Source organism: Pteropus vampyrus, unplaced genomic scaffold, assembly GCF_000151845.1.
Source record: "Pteropus vampyrus isolate Shadow unplaced genomic scaffold, Pvam_2.0 Scaffold306, whole genome shotgun sequence".
Classification (NCBI taxonomy): domain Eukaryota; kingdom Metazoa; phylum Chordata; class Mammalia; order Chiroptera; family Pteropodidae; genus Pteropus; species Pteropus vampyrus.
This window is the reverse complement of record NW_011889087.1, coordinates 296,151-318,848: the sequence shown is the minus strand read 5'-3', so window position 1 is coordinate 318,848 and position 22,698 is coordinate 296,151. Positions and strand designations below refer to the sequence as shown.

Below are 22,698 nucleotides of genomic sequence, written 5' to 3'. Positions count from 1 at the left end.
CTATGTATCTTTAGCACCAAAGCACACAGTAAGCATTTAATACATCTGATAAATGAATGAATAAAACCCAAAGTCTCCAATATGAATGAGTCTGTGCAGCCTCCGTAGAAGTCAAATCCTCCGTTTATACAGGATTACATGGAAGTCCATTTCCTGATTTTTAACACTTGCTGAAACATGTAAAGCATACAGAAAGCTTCCTTTTTAAGACACTAAAGAAGAACCTGGACCCTCATGAGCTATTAAGGTTATTTTACAAACTGTATTCTTATAATTGCTCAAGACTAAAACTTCGATCATCTATGATAATCTCTCTTTCACAGCTTCCTATACCCACTGTTAAGTCCCCTTAAATCTACTTCTGTATCGTCTCTGGAATTTTCTCCTTTCCTTTTACACTAGATTTATCACCCTTCAGCTATATGACTGGGTCTCTAAAATATCCCCACTCTAGTCAATAATACCCCAAGGTCTTTTAGCCTCTGTCCTCTGTGTATGCTGTGCCTTCCACCCATACTGACCCATCTCAGTAGGCCACAATCAGAAGAAAATTTTCTATCAAAATCCTAGCCACGCTTCAAGACTCATTTCTAACATCCTTTCTTTCCAATGCCATCAACCAGCTGTGATCTCTCCCTACTTCATCTGTATTACCAAGTATTTACTTTATATTACTATGTGCCAGGCACTATTCTAAATATTCATCTTTATCTTAACATACCTCCACTTCACATCAAATCTATAAACGTAAGGATACTCAGTTTATTTACCTATGGCATTGCTTGTGTCTCACACAGGTGCTCATTCAGCAAGTATTTATTACATGACCACTTTAACACTAGCATCAAAGTACTTTAACTTCATAGAATGAAAACACCAGTCACAAGGCAAGAGAAAACATTTGTAGCAACTAGATGTACAGCAAACCCAAAACCCAAATTCCTGTTGCCTAACTTCTTTCCTTCAGGATCACACAAGAAGCACCAAGAATAATTCTCACTACACACACACACACACACACACACACACACACACACACACTCACTCACTCACTCACTCAGGAAAGAGGGGGGCAGGAAAGAGAGAATAAACACAGAAGTTCCTGTTTCTGCCACTGGATGTCATATGCAGGCTAACTAAAATAAGGGGCCTTAAATCAAAGGTGTTCAGCTCTGAAGTAACTTTTAGAAGAACACAATGGAATTATCTCACTTATGTATCACTCCACACACTAAGAAATACATTAATCACTTTAATGGACCCCTCCCCCCAAAAAGAATAAAAACCTAACCCATTAAAAGAATCGAAGCAGCTATCACAAACCAAAAAAGCTGTTTTATTTCAAGTTACACCAGTGACTTACAGGTGACTTAGAGACTTTGCCTCCAGTTCTCCACATGCCCCCCACCCAAAAAAAAGTGTTGAGAAGAACTCAATATTAACAGACAGAGTAGCACAATTCATAGTAGCTTAAGCCCCAGAAATTCTTCATTTTTTATGAGAAAAGTGGTTACATGATTAGGCCTATAGCCAGTTTGTAGCAATGGTCAGATCTTAGGTCTGACAAAGGATAAAGAATAGAAAAACAAGCACAAATCAAGGTGATTTTGGCAACATCATCCGTCTAACTTAATAAATTCAACTAGGAGTTACAATACAAAGCATTTCTGAGTACCTAAAGAGCAAAATCTACAAACACATTAGTAAATTCATTATATCTAGAAGTCTTCATTAACAACTCCAAGAAGGTGCAATTCCCCGGAAGTAAAGTCACTGCAATCGAGACAACCCAAAATTCAAATAACTTCTTTAGTGTCACTAAACTGAGCATCTAGTTTATTTTTACCCATCCCTGATCTGGAACAGACTTCAGGAGGCTATCTGACAAATAAAAATAGGTTAGAATAAATTAAAACAAATAAAAACATGAGAATAAAACAAGAACAGGGAGAACTAAATGAAGCCAAGAATAAGGCTTAAATAAAAAAAAGATACAACAATAAGACCTACAAGTTTGGCTCTAAACTTCTAGAAGGCAACAGGAAAATAGAAACCTAGTGAACACAAATTACAGCATCCAGGTAACAGAAACAGACTTAAAAGCTTAGGAAAATGTACAATTACTCTTGGTTGTGCATCTTTCTCCCTGAGGTCCTAACAATAAAAGAAGGCACTGTGTAATACATATGAAATATATAAATCGCATATTTCAGTAGTCACAATGAAACATTTTATGGGACTATTTTTATACTAACCATCAAGATAAGCCTAACAAAAATGATTCAGCAAGAAAAAAATTTATTTTTATTTATTTATTATTTTTAAAGGGACGAAAGGTCTATATATTGTCTAGGTACACAGAACCTAGTATGCTGAAGTATGCTGATAAATGTACAATTTGCTGATCTAAGAGCACATTTAAGAGACTATCCGGAAAAACATATCTTAACAGCAAGCATTTACTATAGAAGTTTATAAGCACAAGGACCAAGAAAATGAAAACCAAATTTAGCAAAATGAGGTATAAAGTCCAGGAATTCATAATAAAATAGCAGAATGAAACTATTAGAGGGGAAAAAAAGGAGGACTACAAAGACACAAATGAAGAAAAGAGTGTGCATGCACATTCTCACACACAAGCACACACTCAAGAATTAGATTACATACATGAGTTAACTAAATGTTTTTATTTCTACTTTTGTACAATTAAGAATTAAACATTAAGGTGTTTATTGAAATGGAGCTTCTTTGTTAGTCCTTTGATGAAGGAAATGATGTTTACAATCCTGCTTTTTTCCACAGTGATGTTACTAAACAATGATGTAGGTCAAACCCAAATAGTGCAGAATTTTCAAGCGAGTAGGTAGTTACATGTACCAAGACAAAAAGATATGTAAAACATTTTAGAAAAATAAAAAGGTATGACCTTTTTAAAATAAACATAAAATCAGTTAACCAAAAATATTATTCAAGAAGTAAATTCACTAATGTCTCATCTAGCAATACAGAATTTACTAACTATGAAGTATGCTGATAAATGTACAATTTGCCAAAAATTTCAACAACATAAAAATCCATCATTCTGCTACTGCTAGCATGTGCCTAGGACTTACAATGGATCATTGTTTATTCTCTTAGAGGTAGGAATTAAAAAACAAATGAATTCTTGGTAAAGGTTTGTAATTTTCACAAAAGCATCCACTTGTAATTTAAGCAAGATCATTTCAAAACAACAGTCTCCTCTACTAAATATTTTCACCATGGTTGCTTAGACTAAATCTAGTGACTTATCTCTGGCAAAAGTACTTCAGCAAAGCAGTGAAATATTAAACAGGCTACTGGAAGAGGAAAAGAAGTTGAAACTCACCAGCTGGATCAAGCTAATGAAGAGTTAACTAACTTCTTATACTAGGACGAAAGAATTAGAAATGTCGTTATGAGATTTGGGAGGGACTATTAAATCACAAAGAAAAGGCTTTTCAGCATCCAAAGAACTTCCCTTTTTTATTTTTAATCAAAGCATTGCCTCCACTTTCATTGTCTGGCCAATTGCTGAAAAGCTTTAAAATACTCTCTGAAGGTCAACAAACATCTGACTAAATACCTGCATTGGGAGTCAATCTGGTGACCCTGCTCAACAAGAACTCTGAAGTATTTATGCTTTGTTGGTGCTTTTAATTTAAATTCAATTACATAAAAATGTACAAAAAGTAAATTTACTTCACAGTACTTTTAGTGCCCTAGTTTTGTTTACTTTCTGATGCAAGGAAATTTAACTTTTTAAAGTATTAGTTAGTCAACTTAATTTTAAGAGGATTCAACTGATCTCCCAAAAGTTGCCTAAAATGATCTCTTACCTGTCCTTACACTTCATCCCTTCCAGTCAACAAACCATTATGTGAGAAGAATGCCCAAAACTAAGTAGTGAGTCAATGGACTAAGAGGTCTTTTCAAATCACTAGACTATTCCATAGAATAAAAAAAGTTCTCTTTTAAGTATTTTGATTTCACTGGATTAGAAGTTACCCACATTACCAAAACTTAAAATTTCTTCAATACGATGTATCCTGAAAACAATAAGCTTATAGATTTTAGATTTTTTCCCCCTCAAATACATAAAACAAGTACAGGAAACTTAAAATGCTTCAACTACAGTATTTGTTATTTGAAATTACTCTAAAACAAAATATTCAACATTAACCAAGATTTTTTAAAGCAGTGGTTTATGCAACAAAGTCAGCGGGGATAATGCACACATATTGACATGCCAATTTAATCCATTTAAGGAAAGATAACTATGCTACAGCAGTAGCAAGCCTCTGAAATACATTTGTTTTACTTAAAACAATACAGAATTAGACTCTTAGACACAGTAAACTAATGAGAATGGTAATGGAACTACATCTACAGGGAAGAAATGCAACAAAATTATCCACTTTTTCCCTCAAAATAGAAATAGAATCCGAAATATCACATTCAGTGTTATCTATGTGGATAATATAAACAAAATTGAGAAGAAAAAAGGAAATTTACTTATGCTTAAAACTCTGATTGTCTCAATGAGGTCTCCAGTAAAAATCTTAGTCACTATTTTACTACGAGCAAGGAAAAAAACAATTATTCCAACATATCCACCTATTTCAGCCTTCTCTAGTAATCCAACCTTTACAAAATCTCTACCCAAAGAGGAAATGAAAGAGGATCTACTAGTTAACTCTGCTGCCCCTTTTTTCCAACTTCTCATGTTTCCCTCTCATAAGTCTAACACTTATAAGTAGATAAATGTGGACTGACTTATCTTTAAGGAGATATATTTATACTGTACTTCCTTGTTTATCCATAAGGAGCAGGATGAAGGATTAGAAGGGTAGAACATTATTAATAAAGCACTTCTGGCTCTACCATACCAATCTGGAGTGCCATCCAAAGCTTACGTAGAATTTTCCTTAAATCAATAGATTTGGAAAAACCAGTAAGAATTTATCCCAAATATGTCAATACATTTAACTTAGCTAAAATAAAATTCAAATCTGATAAAGGTAAGCTCTTTTAGGCAGAGAATCAAGTTGTGAAAAAGTGGACTGTGCTTGGAGGCAGCCTATTAAAATACTGAGAGGCATTTCTAATTATCAGTCTTCAAAATGTAAAGAAATCTCAAATCTTAAAAGTGAAGATTGGGTATATGCTTGGCTAAAAGCTCAATTAAAAGCAACTATAAATTCCAGTGAAGTTAACTAGGTCAACTAACTTTTGTCTCTACCTATTAGAAACAACAAAATCTGAAGTCACAGAAACTTAGGAAAATATCCTATGTACAGTTTCAAAAGAAATCTAAGTATTCACTCTGAAAGAATAAGTACAGGTTTACAAACATATCTTCTAGTTTTTTTCTTAATAGATTTCAAAAGGATATGAGCAGCTTTTCGCCTATAGTAACACAACACTATGCCAGAAATATCTTCCATTCCCTCACTAGCAAGTATATACATCCACATACCTAAAATAAGGAAAAAGACAAATGGAACCTAGGCACCTATATAGAAAGAATCCCATTCTCCCTGTGATGGGAATTCACCAAGTCTTTCTCCCCTGTCCCAACATTTCTCAAGAATGACATTATGCATGGGCTACTCACAGGGGTACATGGCGCTGCTCGGAATCAGCTCTGGTCAGTTCTTCCTCTTCGATATCAGACTCTCCTCCTGAACTACTGTCAGTGACATCGGAATCAAATGCTTGTTCACTGCACCTCAAGTTGGCTATACCACTAGCTGTAAATCTCTCCAATTCTTCTGAAATCGAATCACTTTTCAGGAAGTTGCTAAGTCCCTCTGAAGTGGTGGTCTCACTGGCAGCTTTTCTCAATGCAGCTTCGGCCTTTCGAGTCAGCATCAACTGGCTCCGGGCCCTTAAGGATTCCAAGTTTGGCAGTTTGCTCAAAGTTTTCTCTAAAAATCCACCCAGTTGATGCTGTATGTGCCTCTCCACCTGCTTGGCTTGCACAACTTGTAAGCGCTTTTGTAACCTGCGGGCACGGCTCTCAATATCAGCCTGCCGCCGCAGTAAAGCTGTTATCCTTGTGTCAGATTCTAAAGCACTGAAAAGTATGGAAGACAGAGGAGACTTTTTACCCTCTAACTTGACAGCCCCCAAGTTAGAACTGGAGTCTGTGCCAGGTGATATCCTACTGCTTCCTTGAAGTGCCGGCTGTTCCATGGAATTTACAGAAGATTTGTTTGCAGTGCTATTATTGCTAAATATAGTTGTGTGTTCTATATCAAGGCTTCTATGTGGAAGAGTGCAATTGGTCATACCCCCCTTCAAGTCCCCAGATTCAGATGTCACTACTTCACCCCCCTGAAGAGAAGATGAAGTGAGAGCTCGTTTTCCCCCATTGAGGGGACTGGAATTATCATGATCACAATGTGTTGAACTTTTAGTCAATTTCTTAGCCAACCCATTTACAGGTGCTTGTGGCAGAGCCGTCTGACCACTCGTATTCATGGTTCTAAAATTTTCCAAGGAAAACTCCAAAACTGGCTGTCTACCCAACAGCTCAGCTCGGAGTTCATAGGACTGAGATAAGAGAGGGTGAGATTTAAGGACTGTCTGCTTGCTGAAGACACCTTGCAATTTCAATGACTCCTTTGAGGGAACAGGTGTTACATCGGAGCAGAGATAAGACGCCACCAATGGTTGCAGCTTTCCCAAGTCTTCCTTAGGATTATTTCGGAAGTCTAGATTGGGATCCTCTGCAGCAATGGCTTTTCTTTTGGTTCCGTTGGCAGCAATAAGGATGTTGGCGTTGCCGTTATTTTCGGCACTGCCAGGGGACAAAGTGGAGGATGGGGGAGCCAGTTTGAACCGGATATGGTGTGCTTCAGCTGCTGCGTCAGTGAGAGCGGGCGCCATCGCAGCCATTCAGCACAGAGAGACAGGAAGTCCAGCCTCTCCTGGTGCCGAGGCCAGCTCCACGGCCCCTTACTGCCTCCCCAGAGAACAGACTAGAAGAGAAAGAAGAAAAGGAAGTTAGAAATACAGGCACATTAGAAAATAACACACATGTTTTTAATACAAACACTATTTCAGGCTATAATCCAAACTCTGCCTTCAGAAAAACACTTGGACCATTCTGGAGAGTGAATTGGTTGTGGGGAATGGGGTGGGTGGGTCATGTAACAATCCTGCATAAGAGAAAGAATTCCACCCTTCTTTTTTGTCATTTGTTACCACAGATTGAAAATAGCCAAAACAGAAGTTCCATTCTGAAAGAATAACAGATTGTTAAATCACCTGCGCTTAAAAGAAAAAGCTCTTTAAAGCTTAAAATTAGTGAATTTGAAGCAAATGTATGAAACTAAACATCTAACAATTAAACAGAAAAGAATTAGCAGGGAACTCCTCATCCCTACCAAAAAGTTTGTATGCTAAATGGCATAATTCTGTGCATTTTTCTGGCCAGAGAATCCAGCGTTCATCAGCTTCTCACTTTTCCACAAAATAGATCATAGTACAACAAGCTTAACTGTATCACACCTGTAATCAACGTTCTTTTCTTTCATTGTCCTCAGTATAGTCCATCTCTTAAATTAATTGCCCAACATATGTCTTTTCCTTTACCCCAAAACTTCTTGAAAGAATAGTATAAATAGTTGCTTCTGTACTCCTCTCTTCTCTAATCTGGCTTCTACTCCTACTGCTCTGGGCAAAGGTCACCAGTAAACTCATTATCAAATCCAACAGTCAAGTCTGTCCCCACTCTATTTGACTTCTCTGAAGAATTAGGTAGTGCTGACCACTCCATTCTTTGTGAGTCTCCTTTCCAATGTCCTTGATGCCAAGGTCCCTTCTTCTGTCTTCTTCTCTCAACTCACTTCCTTGGCAACAACCACTAGTATGGTGAGGCCTCCTAATGCTCAGAAACTTACCGTGCTGCACTAATCAACATTCCTACTTCTATGTTCCTCAAGCTCCCTGAAACTCAAAATTCACTTTCTTCTTCCGACACACTTACTTAACACACTTTATCATCTCAGATAATGGCATTGCTTTCATTTAGTAACCCAAGCAAAAACCTCAGTCACTTTGCCTCTTCTTTATCCATTTTACTTGGTCTGAGAGGAAAAGAAAATCTATGTAAAGTACTAAGGCAGCTGTTCTTCAAAGTATGGTCTATGAACTTCTTGGCAACTCAAAGACAACTTCAGGGATCCACAAGATCAAAGCTATTTTCATTACAATACTAAAACATTATTTGTTTTTTTTTCACTGCGTTGACATTTGCAATTAGGATACAAAAACAAGGCTAAGCCAAACCTGCTAGTATCTTAGCACAAATGAAGGCAGAAGCACCAAAGCATACTAACAGTCACTGGTCACTGTATTCTCTATTCATTTATAGTTTTGTTTTGTTTTTTAAACAGTTCTACTTAATGTCCTTGATAAAATTATGAAAATTGAATTTTGTTAAATCTCTACTCTGGACTATATTTTTTTTAATAATCTGTGTAATGAAAAGGAAAGTATGCATAAAGCACTTCTGCTGCTTTAAGTCTAAGAAAAAGCACCTGTACAACTGCACTGCAAGCTGAACTAGAAACTTTTTTCATGTAACACTATTTTTACTTGGCAAAACGATAACAGATTATGGCTATTCAGACTTAAGTAGTTAGCAGACATTTTCTCAAAAATGAACAAAGTGAACCTGTCACTTCAAGGAAAACCACTGACAATGTTTGTTGCCAATTATAAAACCTGAGTTTTTCACACAAAAATAAGTATTTTAAAAATTTGTATCCACCATCATGAGCTTGAACATTTTCCCACTAAAGTCATTTTTGATTAAACAGACTACTGCTGAGAAATGTGAATTTTTTGGTAACTATATATGCCAACATTTGGAAGATTTATGTGTGACTCAGTAAATTACCAGTGAACATGAGAAACTCATGCTTGGATAAAAGCAAGTGCAAGACAAACTAATGGATTTTAATCTAACAGTACAAAAGTTCACTGATACGGTTTTAGATTCCACATTGCGACTAACCTTGATAAAACTACTACTTGTCAAGTTTGGGTGTAATGTCACCCACTATTCTCTTTTTCCAAATACATATCTGTGTGAGGTCAGATTTTCTTTATATACTTCAACCAAAACAATATATCACAATAGAATGAATGCAAAACCAGATGAGAAACCAGCTTTTTTCTATTAAGCCAGAAAACAGCTAGAAAGATTTACAAAAAATGTATAACAATGCTATTTGCTAAGTGTTCTTGTTCTAGTAAAAAGCTTTTTATAATACGTAATGTGTTTATTTTTGATGAATTAGTAAATATTTTTAAAATTTCTCCAAGTTTCTAATACATCAACTATTGATAATAACTCATAAAAGCTCTTTGTAGTTACCTCGACATTTTCTAAGAGTGAAAAGGGGTCTTGAGGCCGAAAAATTTGTGAATCACTGAACTAAAGCAACCTCCTTCCCCCTCAAAAAAAATAAAAGACAACTTCCAACAATTTGGTCAAACATTTTTATCTTAAGTTCAATGTCAACAGAATGGTGGGCCCTACAGGACTACGCTACTACACTAAGATTCATTACAGTACAGCAATTCAAATCAACATCAAAATATTTAATGTTTGAAATAACATCCATATGAATACCAATACACTCACAGTTCAAATTTCTCTACTGCTTTACATAACTGCCAAAAAGCTCGCGTTCTAATATTGCATTTTAATGAACATCCTATTAAATAACTAGATCTTCTGGAGCTTACAGTGTTATCCTTATCGACTTTCTGGCACATGGCATTCTGTATAACAAATTGTTCCATGTCTATTTTAGCTATTTCTGATTTTAAAGTTGATATTAATTCTTAACATAGCATAAAAAGTACTATAAACCAATAGACAGATGAACCAATGTAAGTTAATCATTCAAACATGTTGGGTTTTACAGTATGCAAAGCATTTTCTCCCCAAAACAAACAAACAAAAAACACTATCAGATCTTTCCTATCAATCAAATCTCCTCTTTTGAATTGATATCAATACACGGTTGATACTAACAATGCAAAGAGGAACAGTATCAGTGCCAGATAAATAACACAACATGTGAGAAAAGGAGCTGTAGCCTACTACCCACGAGCACCATAATCTCAGCAATGGCTGCCTCCCTCTGGGGACCTAAGCAAGGACACAGATGTTACACAGCTTACACAAAATTTATTCAGGAAAACCCGGGCTCACCCAGCACACATAAAAGAGAGTCATAATTAACATCACACCATAGAAGGTACTTAAGCAATAAATATTCCAAAGTTATTTTAGAATTATTCAATTCTTTAAAGTTTATAATTTAAAAATCCGCTGGCTCAAATCCCATTTCTTTCAAGATTTCTCTGACCCTCTGAAAGTACATCTGTGAACTTGACACTAATCACATACATCTCAAAGGCAAGAGCTTATTTTGTTTACATACACTCCCTCCTTGGTCTCAATATCCCCACAGCATGCACTGCAAAGAGTAGTTGCTAAAACAATTATATAAATAAGTAGAGAGAGGGGAAAAAAAGAGAAGGGGAAGAAGCAACCTTTTCAGAAGGAATTCCATTCCCAACTCCTCAATCTTTATTTTCCTATACCAAAACAATACTACAGTAAAAAAAAAAAAGAGGTTGAAATCTACAACACTCTCCCTTTACTGACTTGAAATGCTAAGATTCAATACTACTCTCAAAGGCATTCACAGATAAAGGGAGCATGTCCTAGCTTCACCCTCATTTAAGTTAACTATTCTGTTCCCTCAATTTCCTCATCTGCAAATGACAGTCTACCTCACAAGGTTGCTATGATGATTAAATTAAAATATTTTCAATTACTTGGCCTAGTGCCTGGCACAAACATCCATTATTTTCATTACTATTATAACCTATAAAGAAAAAGCAGATATCAAAGGAATAAACTTCAAGACTTCTTAATACACAGGAAAAATAATAAGCAACTACTTCTCTGAAATGTCATTGTACTTGAAGACTTTTCATGCAGAAAAAAAGCAAGTACATAAATCAATGTAGCAAATCTAGTTAGCACTCAATATTAGCTATAATTGCCATAACCCATTGCCTAAGCTTAGGACTTTTTTTAAACATATATTTTTGCTCTATGTCTAGATTTACTTTTAATATTTCATGTTGCTTATGATAAAAAGAAAGCAAACCAAATGCCCAACAATTCAGTTAAATTATGAAATATCCACACAATGGAATACTATGCAACCATAAAAAACAAGGCAGAGCTACATTTACTAACATGAAAATGTGCTTGCTTCGCTGTTTTTTTTTTAAAGCTGTTACAAAACAAAATACTATGAACTCATTTTTGTTTAAAAAATGGTAAGATTCTTTTGTGTTGTTTCCACCATAAACATGTATAATAAAAAGAAAAGAAGCAAAAAGAAAATAATGCAAATTCTTAAAGAGCCAAAAAAAAAAAACCAGTGTAAGCAAAACGTCACAGTAACATTCTTAAAATTTAACATACTCAGCAAAATGTTGATTAAAACAATGATTCCAATTTCCCTTGAATCCCAAAAGCTTCACTTTTTAACAACTTAAAACAGAGAAAACCTGTCAAACTTAAGCAATGTTACAAAAACAGCGCAACAGCTTATGATAAATCACCTTTCTCTGAAGAATACAAAGCATTAAAAGCTATAATTAACTTATTAATCCTCAACAACCTGGGCAGTAGGTTTCGGGCTGGGATTATAATTTCCAATTTACTAGTGGAGACAGACAATAAAGTTATATTGTACACTCAAAATAAGAAACTTAAAATATCCCAATTTTTAGTTCATCTAATAAACCACACTATGACAAATACAGATGAAGCTAATTTACCTGCTATCACTGACATAAATTAAGATTCTCCAGTAAGCTTTAAAAGACAAAAGAAAGGCCCTGCTATAAAAGGATGGGCTAGGTAATTAATGGTTTCCCTACCAGTTCCACAGAAGCATTTTGGGGACTGGTAAATGTCAGCAGGCAAACACATTTGGGAAAAACTTCTCTGATGTAGATTCACAATGTAATTCACAATATACTTCAGCATACTGAATACTCAACTGTTTGCCTTTACCAAACTCACTTAAATAAACACCTTTTTTCCATGATACCTATTAACATCTTGCAGAACACTGTTCTGAGGGATACAAGTTGGAATAAAGTTCAAATATGTAACTTTTAGGATCCCTTCCTGTGCTTATGAATTTATTACTCAAAACTGCAATATAGGTTCAAGAACAAACTTCCACCTAACACAAGTAGCATTTGGGAAGCAGAAACAAATCCCTAAGGCAGAGTTTCTCGGCCTCAGCACTACTGACATCTTGTGCTGAGTAACTTTTTGTTGTAGGGGGCAGGGGGTTTCTCCTGTGCACTGTAAGATGTTCAGCAGTACCCCTGGCTTCCATCCATTAGATGTCAGTAACACCCGCCTACAAATTATAACAAAAATGCCTCTAGACATGTCAAATGTCCCATGGGGGCAAAACCGCATCTCCCAATTGAGAAGTATTGCTTAGAGATACACTCTATGTCTATATCTTTATATCTGAAGATATAAAGATATATTCTTTCCAGAAAGCAAAACATCCAGCTGCTTCGAATACTGCAAGTCACAACTAACTCCACACTCACAAATGAAAACTTTGCTTTATTCCTAGTAGGTTTCCAAGACAAGACTCTCATTACCCAAGAATAAACTAGCAGCATCCACCTTGCAAAAATGTCGATAAGCTGAAGAGACCCAAGGGTAAGGGTCTGGCCATTTGGCTGGACAACAACCACACTTTCACTTAAAACAGAAGCAAAACTCAGATGGGGAAGAAAAGTTTGCCCATAATGTGGCTTCTACTAACCTCTTCCCCACTATACCTCATTACTCTGCACAAAGGAAAGAAACAGGAGGAGAAAGGATGGTTAGGGCACAAAGGATAGTTATGTCCACAAAGCTGTCAAAATTTCAGCTGAAACTTGAAAATTAGCTAAAATTCATTATGTAAAAGCTAGGGCAAGAGAATGGTAACATGGCATTCTAGTGCAAGGAAATGACACGAGAAAAGGCAAGGCTGTGGGAAAACATAGGACACACTCTGGAGGTTAAAAGAAATGATCAATTTGCTTGAAATATAAAGCATATTTTAATAGAGGAAGCAGTATAGAAAGAGGTGGAAAGGCAGACTGAAGCCAGATCATTAATGGACAACCTTAAATAGCCAGCTTTTACCCAGACTTAAAGGCAGCAGAAGTCATTAAAGGTTTTCAAATGGGGAATGACACATCAGAACTGTGCTTTAGAGAGACCAGTAAGATACGATGGATTAAAAGAAAGTAAAAAGGCAAAAACCAAAGAAGAAGCTACTGCAATAACCCAGACAAGATGCAACAAGAACCTCAACTAAAGTCACCACAGCAGAATGGTCAGTCTCCTCCAAGCTTAAATTCAGAAACTGAAAGGAGCTAAAGTTTGCAGAAGGGCCAAATAACTGACATAAACAGAAAACGTAAAGGCTCTTAGAGAAGGCGCTTCTTTCCTTCATTACTCCATTTTCTTTATGATGAAATCTGTCCATTAACTGCTCATGAAACTGTTCAGTATTGGTATATCCTCTCTATCCCCAACACTACCAACCCAAACCCAGCCAGGGATGCCTCAAGTCCTCCAACTCATTCCATTCCGATCCAGTTCATTCTTTTTATCACCTTACTTCTCTACTCTAGAAGAGCTTCTAGAGCCTTTTTCATGAGTCAAAATTCTCCAAGATGAAACCTAAAACAATATTCGGAGCAAGTGAATCAGGTGGCATGGACCTAGAACTGCTCCCCGCTCTCCCCAGTCTCCCAACTCCACAATCTTTCCCTATGCTGCTGCTTCTACCTGGAAGGCCCTTCTACCCTTTAGGTCCAAAACTTAATCAATCCTTTAATATACAGCATCTCCATAAGAACTTTTCCAGACTATTCAGATTCACATTGCTTTCTTCCTGCTTAAACTGTACAATGCACTTAGTCATCATCACTCAATTGTCAGCAATTGTCAATTTGTAAATTCTATTTCCAAGACAGGCAGTGTTCTTTAGCACCCTTATTTTGCATGCTCACTAAATGTATATAGAGCTTGTTCACAAAGTGTACTGGGCTAGAGTAGTCAAAACGGACTTGGTGAGGTAAGCCTTCGAGTGTAAGATTTTGCCCAGCAGAGAAAGATGAGGAAACTCTAAATGAGAAACTGACACAATCAAAATAACGGGAAAGGATTTGGGCGATGAGCCACAGAACAATTTCAATGAACCAAGTGGTACACATACAGCTTCTCAAAAAGAGAGGGAAGAAAGCAGTTATGTAGTGATTTGTGATGAAGTACTAAATGCTGCATTAGGAGATACACTAGAAATTACTTCTTTTACATGGAAACAAATATATGTCATGAAATACAATACAGAGTGGGAAGCATAATTTTTGTTATAAAACAAAGAAATAATGTGGACCTCATCAATCCAGTCCCTAACATTTTTCTATGTTAACAGGGCTTCTTAACTGAAAAAGTTTTATAACTACTAAAGGAATCGTAGCTCTGACTGGAGAATACGTTATTGTTATGAATGCCGTTCACTAACATTAACTGACCTTTTACTATGTCAGTCACTGTGCTGTTTTACACATGTTCTCATTTAATCTTTACAATAACATTGTAAGGCAAGTACTCTTATTCTCATTTTATAGATGAGAAAACTTGATGCTCAGTAGTAATGTGCCCAAGATCACACAACTCGTAAGTTGCAGAGGCAGGATTCCAATTCAAATCCCTAATTCTAAATCTAAAGTCCATGCTTTTTCAACCACTATACTAAGTTTAAGGCTAGGTTTAAATTGGAAGAGCCTTAACTGCTAGACACAATTTTGGTCTTCAGAGGAAAGTGTGAGGGAATACCAACTGATTATCTCCAATAAACGTTTTATTAAAATGTCTACATTAAAAGCACCACACTGATGATGAAAAGGATCAGTAAAAACAGACACTACTGTGTGATCAAGGAATCCCATATTAGGGGAAAATCACACAGGGTGAGTGGGTGGGGTCATAGAAAGCTTCCCAGAGGGAACAAAATTTAAGTTGAAATCTAAAGAATAAGCAGAATTCAGCATCACCCATACTGCTACTTCGAGCATCCCGTATCCAAAACCCATTCCCTGCCCCCAAAACCAAATCCAAAACCAATTCCTGCTCTTCAACATTCTGAACTATATGTAAGTGAATTCTGATCCTAATCAGATATATTATCTATCATAGATCTCATTTAAACATATACTAATGCCAAACACAATAACAGACTACAGTTCACATTCTAATGTAGAAACGCTAAGAATTATAACCTTCATTAATGCCAAAGAAGATAGAAATTAGGTGTGAAGGTAAACCCAGATGATAAAGCACTACGTTTTCCCTGAAAGGGTCAATGAAGGTTTCCAGAAAGAGATGACACATTCCGGCTGAATTTTCAAGGCTGACCAGGGAAGGTTCAAGATAGGCAGAATGACTGGCACATTTATTCCATCCTTAATGTCACTGCCTTTGTTCAGAACCTCATTATGTACTACAGTAATCCAGGGAACTGCTTTCTTCCTGTCTCAGCAAGCCTTCAATCTAGCGTCCACTACCAAAGTGATTAGGAAAAAAGGAGGGAGAGAGGGAATGAGGGAGGGAACATAAATATGCCATTGTTGTGTTCCTGCTTAAAATCCTTCAACAACACTAGGGTAAGGATGAATCCAAAGTCCCCACACAGAATATATTATATATCCTCTTTTTCACACTCAGCCTCATCTCCAACTTGGTTCCACTCCAGCCACCTGAATCATATTTACAGTTCCAGGCTCTTCTGTGTCCTTGCACCTTTGCTCATGCTACTCTCTCTTTTAAGATTCAGCTCCAAGATCACATGCTCTTTCTAGCATTGCCCCATTCATTCCAGGTTGAGTTAGGGGTCCCTCTCCCTAAGGTCTTACCTATACTCCCATGACACCATGGGCAACAGGTCATAATGTAAAATAAATTTCCAACTGTCTTTCCCCTTCTTCCCTAGACTATATACTTTTATGTTTATTTTTCAATCAGAGTTCACAGTCAATATTATTTTATATTAATTTCGGGTGTACGGCATAGTGGTTAGACATTTATATAATTTACAGAGTGATCCCCAATTAGTCTAGTATCCACCTGGCACTACACATAGTTATTACAATATTATTGACTATATTCTTTAAACTGTACTTCATATCCCCATAACTATTTTATAACTACCAATTTGTACTTCTTAATCTCTTCACTTTTTTCACCCAGCTCCCCCCAATCCTCCAGCTATATACTTATTTATAAAGGGATTATGCTTTACCTTTATCCCACACATGTAGCCCGGGCCTGGTAGACAGGGAAACAACATATGTTAGTTAACCTGAATATTCTGTGTCAAACGTATGAGATGGAGACCCATTTCGAAGCTAATGGGGATGTCTGATCATAAAGTGATAATGACCTAATAAGAAGCAGGCATCGACTGAACGAACCCAGGACAGACTTCATCTACAGACCTCAAGTTACAGTCATTTATATCGCCAAGCACCTGCACTCAGACTGCCAAACTTTTTAACTGTACTTTTAAAACTATTAGATGTGATGACATAAGCCTTTTGAAGGCAATAACTATCAAAATTCTAAATGCAATTACCCAAATTTTTACCCAGTAACTGGATTTCTAGGAACCTATCCAACAAAATATTCTCATAGATACATAAAGATGTATGCACAATTCTTTCACTGAGGAACTGTAATACACACATACAACCTTTAAATTAAAAACAAAAGACACACTAGAATATTACAGTTATTTAAAAAAACTGTATACAATGATGTGAAAAATCTCTGGTATATAAAGCTAAGTGGAAAAAAAAGATTAAGCTACATTAAGTACGATCCTATTTGTGTTTTAAAATAAATGGAAAAACATTTTGAAGGATGACTACATATCAAAATATTAATTGGTGTTTATCCTATTTCTATTGTATCACTGATTTCATACCAGTCTAGTTCACAAAAAGATGAGGAAAAAATGAACTTTTATCTCATTTCCTTCTAACAAATTCTAATAATATAAGTGTTTGAACAATCCTAAAATTGAAAACTTCTTGAAGGGTCCAAGAAATTCAAAAGCAAACAGGTTATGTTATCCCTTGACCAAATTCCAGGGATCTCACTGAAACCTACATCCCTTTAAGGTATTGAATTAATGATAAATGAAAACTAATTTTTCCAATGCCGGAGCAATTTTAAAAATTAATACTAACATCCTCTTTTCGTTCCCTTGATAGGCTAAAGGGAAATTTAGGAGGTGAACAGTAAACCAATAACTGCAAAAAAAAAGCTGCCCAAATTTTTTTTTTTTTTTTTTGATATATGCTTAAGGTCTTCAAAATCCTCAGTTCTCCATGGTAATGAACAGTTTAATAAAACTTTCCTGGCAGTTCAACTTATCAAACTAGTATTTCTACAAAGCCTCTGTACTAGCAAACATCAGAGATTAAACTAATTAGCTTTCACCTCTATCCCTTCACACCCTCCAGTGGAGGTGCTAATAAGCAGTCACAAAGACCAAAAAGCAAGTAGCAAGAGAGCAAGCCTGGATATCAGCTCTTAGCAATTTTTGGTTTAACGGTCTAACAACAAAATTGCTGTTCATCTTTTTTATTCCCAACACTTCCCCTCCAACTGAGATTAACCAAGTCTGACCTTAAACTGCTCCTTCTGGAAAAAAAAAAGAGATTAAAAGGTGAAGGACTCCGTTAAGTTTGATGCCACTCAAGCAACTTTTTCCAAACAAGTGAAGAATCTGCTGTATTAAAATTCAAAGTGAGATCTTAGATCTTATTTGGGATTCCTGGTTCAAGTAACAAGAACCAGAGTTTTTGATAACATTTAGATAAAACTGCACTGAATTTACCTCCACCTTACATTTCCTGATTCTCAAAAGCTTGGGAAGAAAATGTAATTCTAAAAAAATTAGAACTAGGGGGAAAAAAGACATGTCAACAACAAAAAGACAGTCAACAACAAAATATATGGCTAAATAATTCTCAGTTAAGTAATTCCCTATTAACTTAGGGCATTCAAATGTCAAACTTTATGGAACTAGTTTAAAATCTTGAAAAAGCAAAGCTTGCAGAAAGTAACATCAAGCAGCTATTATTTGCCAGACACCACTACCCTACCGAGAAACAAGAATTCAAAAGGTCTCCGCCTCTGAGGGCCTCTTGGCATAAAAGTTTAAAACCTTCATATATAAACTTGAAGTTTTTCTTTCAGACAACCCAAGTTCGTTTTTCATTCCTAAATATGAACTGTCCTTTCTACTTTGAAGTCAGTTTCCATATACTGTGTTTTAGCTTTACCTTTCCTCTACCAAAGGTTAAAAAAAAAAAGCTTAACACATGTTAAAATAAATAAATAACAACAACAACAACAAAAAGACAAAAAAAATTTTTCAGATCTTTTCTGAAATTCAGGCTTTTTGGTTAATCATACCTGTTGGCTTATTTTCTCCTATACATTTTACTCTACATCCTAAAAGGTAGGCATATGTCATGATGCAGAAACAAATTTTAACTAAACTAGTAACTGTGACGCTCCCCACAATCTGCAAGTGACACCCAAGGATACCTCCTACCTCTACTTGTGGCCTTCAAATGTTGTTGACCTATATAGTACAGTGAGATATTTGTCTTTTCTAATTTATATATTGTCCTTCCTAACCATCATTGTGGCTCACTGATTTGATCTCACATTTCAGAGAATGGGAAGTACTGATGAGTCTTACTTTGTGTTATGAATCATTACATTCTGAAAGGAATATTTCTGCAAAACTTAGTATGCCCAGAGACTAATATGCACTTTACCAGGACACAAGCTGTAATATAAACATACATCTTCAGAAGCAACATGAAGACTCAAAATCCAGTCTTAATATAGATTTCCAAGAAATAAAAGTCCTATTTTAGGTAAAGGACATGGTCCAAATACTTTCTGCACTGACACAGTAGGCAAGCCAGGTGTTTCGGACATCCTATTTGTGACACCTGCACTGTACTTTGTAAAGTGATCAAGTAAAAGGGCACTAGTGCAAAATATGCTTGCTAAGACATATAACAGTCTAACCAATCAAGGCAGAAACTTACTTAAAATAGAGAAAAAGGGCAAAGAAAAAATGCTTTAATATGCAAATAAACCATGCAATGAGATTTGCTCTGGGGCAATCAACAGAAGACCACATACTTAATCTGCACTATTCCTACTCCTTTCTAAACTCAAGAGAATGGAGAGATCCTTTGGGAAAAAAGAAATCAATCAATTTAAAAAATATCTCTCCAGTAAGGAAGTCACTTAAATTTGTGTCTTAATGGCCTCACCAAGAAGAAAATAATCCTTACTAAGCCCCCCAAAGGAAGCTAACTAAATATAAGAGGAATAAGCATTACTCTTTAAATGCAGGATTTTCAATGACTATTGTTTAGAAAATATAACATAAATTTGTATGTTTTTTTTACAACACTGAAAAATTGCTTGTCTAGTATAACTAAGCTTTACTCACAAAAGTTTCTAACTAGAAGCACTCAAATACTAAAATGCCTTTCAAACCAGTACCACCAACCACAATGGCCCTCCCTATGTTTTTACAGGTTACATGAGTCAGATTATAGCAAACAGAACAACTCCAAAACTTTTTGTTTTCACTTTAAAATACAATTAAAATCTGTGGTCAACTCAATAAAATCCAGAGGATGCAGGTTACACTATAGCATACTAGAGATGGAAGAGTATTGGCCCTGTTTGAAGAAGAAAAAAATGGAGTAGTTATTTTCCTTTCTTCTCACCTCGATGAAAGTTCGAAAGTGAACTATGGCTTACTCATTTTCTAGCTTCCAGAATTTTCCTCAACAGGATAAGTCACCTAACAATCAAAGAATGCTCTGCAGGTTTAGCCATAGAAGTAACATGTGTAGGCAAGAAGAAAGAAAAATCAGACAAAAATTTAACATCTCACTTTGGTAAAGCACAAAAGTCAAATACTAATGTTCTGAACAAGGCTTTCAGGAGAGATGCAGGAACACTTCTAAATACTTCAATAGATTCACATAGGTGAAAGGATCAAAAAACCCCACCCATCTCAACACTCCATTAATATTTAATTGATCACTTTTAACTGTCTACAGACACAAACCAAAAACACTTATTTTATATATACTTCAATAAGATAGTTATCAGAAACCAGTCATCTTCACCATAATACACGTTAAAATTTTTTGTCACATCTAATGTTTCTAAAGAGTGCACACTTGAAAAATAAAAATTTAACCACCTCTAATCATGAGATCACTAACAAATACATTAAATATGCTAAAGGTCAAAGTAACTACACACTTTATTGGAGAAACCTAGTGGAAATCAAAATCAGAATTCCAAGACCAAAGAAATATAAATCAGTTATCCCACATTTATCTTTTTTAAGCTCTCAAGGGATGAGCATTTTTACCTTGCCTTATTTTTAGAATTACACATCACACTGCACATTATCACATGACATGATGTAACTGTTAGCAAAGAAAATGGCCCAAACCATTGAAAATATACTAAGACGAGAATCAATGCATCCTTAAGAATCACTGCATTTCGTATCTACTTTAAAAAAAAGTTTAACACAATTATTTTTTCATTCTAAAAGTGGCTACAAACCTATGTAGAAGCAAGAGAAAAATATACTTGGTATTTTATAAAATAAGAATTTACATAATTATTAAGAAAACTGATATAAAGAAACAGATAATTGAATATTCTTCTAAACCTACAGGATTAAAAGCAAAAATTCTCCTGATCAAAAGCACAATAGAAATGTAATGAAATACTTTAGGTAAAACACGTTACTCAAAAGTATTCACTGTTGTTAGAAAAAAAGAAAAATAGTTTTAACTGACAAGCCTGCAGACAATTGAAAATTTCTAAATTGGTCAAACAGTATGTTAGGAACGGAACCAAGTATATTCTATAGAAGGGGGGGAGGGGAAAACACACCCACTTAAGCCTTTGTAAATAGTGGTACTTTAAATGACCCCAAAAGTAGGGAAAATAGAAACTGTACTATTTTGAGATGTGAAAAACATATTCTGATGCATTACTTTACATATTTGAAAGTGCTTTAGAGACTTAATTCAGTAACAATCTATAACTATATCATGATTATGCAAGGCAAAGATTATGTAATTTTATCGTTTATTATAAATCTTCTCCGACTCTAAAACTAAAACAACTAAAACGTTTTGTTCTCTCCAATGGGGAAGGGGAAGGTTCTTCTGGGCTACAATTTAAAAATATAAACACACACCCCAAAACAAACAAAAAAAACACAATGATTGCTTGCCACGTGACAAAGGAGATGGCAACACTAGGATTGTGAATGGAGGGGAGGGAGGGGAGGCAGGAAGACTAGAGATTTCTCGGAACTTTGGGGACCTCGAGATTCGGGTCTCCCGATCCTTAAGGTACCAAACTCTAGCCCTATGAGTTACATTGTTAATACTCTCAAGTATAGTTTTATTAATAGGTTACGAAAAACGCACCAATGACCTCTAGAATAAAGGGGGGGAAAAACGAAGCAGGAAAGAGCAATTTAAAGTGGCGCCATCATGTCACCCCTTCTCCCCTAAGGCAATCCAATAAGCAATAGTTAAGTAACGTGTTTCTCAAAAAAAAATATATATATATACACAAAACAACACTGAGATCCCGAAAATGGAAAACAAAAGGATTTTTAAGTAAAACATGAGAGTAGGATTGTTTATTGTATGGAAAACAACCGAACTATCAAAAGACCGTCAGCCGGAAAACAGGCCCCCCAAACTCACTTAAAAGCAAATAAATGCCTCTTCCTCTTTAGTTAAAAAAAAAAAAAAAAAACACGTCCGCCTGAGAGAGACTAGATCTGGAAACCTAAGTGACCTCAATTTACAGGCAACGAAAATAATAAATGAAACAAATAACCATCTCACTAAAAACAATCAGAGTTGTGTTGTGATACACATCGTGAACCGCGCAAGATGTGTTTTGAGCACAGAAAGGCCTTTTGCAGTCAAGAGAAGTTCAAAGCAAGAGGCAGAGTTTGTTTTGGGATTTTTTAACAGGAATAAATCGTGTTCTTAAGGCCTTATTTTTTTAAATAGAACGCCAAAGGCAAAGCTGGCGAACGAGGCGGCAGCTGGTGGGGAAGGGCCCCCGCACACCCCCGCCCTTGGGGCGACTCCCAGCCCCGGACCCACAGCGGGGAAACCCGGAGAGGCCATTTAAAGTTCCGGGGATTTTTCCTGCCCTGCCCTGCCTTTCTAGTTACAACTAACAAAGACAGGGAGAAATGGGAGCCACAGGGAGAGCGGGGAGAAGGAGAAAGGGCAGCGGGAGGAGGTGGAGGAGAGGAGCAGCAGCACCTACCACGTGATGGAGGAGCGTAGCCCGGGCGGATTCAGCCCCACAAAATGGGCGCAGTTTGCAAACAGCCCCCGGCCTGGGCGCCGAGGGCCGGCAGCGGCGGCGGC

General features: G+C 36.2%; 1 protein-coding gene across 5 annotated transcripts in view; it reads right to left on the bottom strand.

The window, feature by feature from the left end:
• The window catches only part of KANSL1 (KAT8 regulatory NSL complex subunit 1), a 160,678-nt gene that overhangs the window by 114,355 nt on the left and 23,625 nt on the right, over positions 1 to 22,698 (bottom strand). For 4 of the 5 annotated variants that reach the window (XM_011377086.2, XM_023521578.1, XM_023521577.1 and 1 more), the window contains exon 3: positions 5,636 to 7,004. In XM_011377086.2, the coding sequence (XP_011375388.1) occupies positions 5,636 to 6,921 (1,286 nt within the window). In that variant the 5' untranslated portion in view covers positions 6,922 to 7,004. Of the gene's footprint in view, positions 1 to 5,635; positions 7,005 to 22,594 lie in introns of all 5 variants that reach the window. The other variant, XM_011377088.2, reaches the window with a different exon arrangement.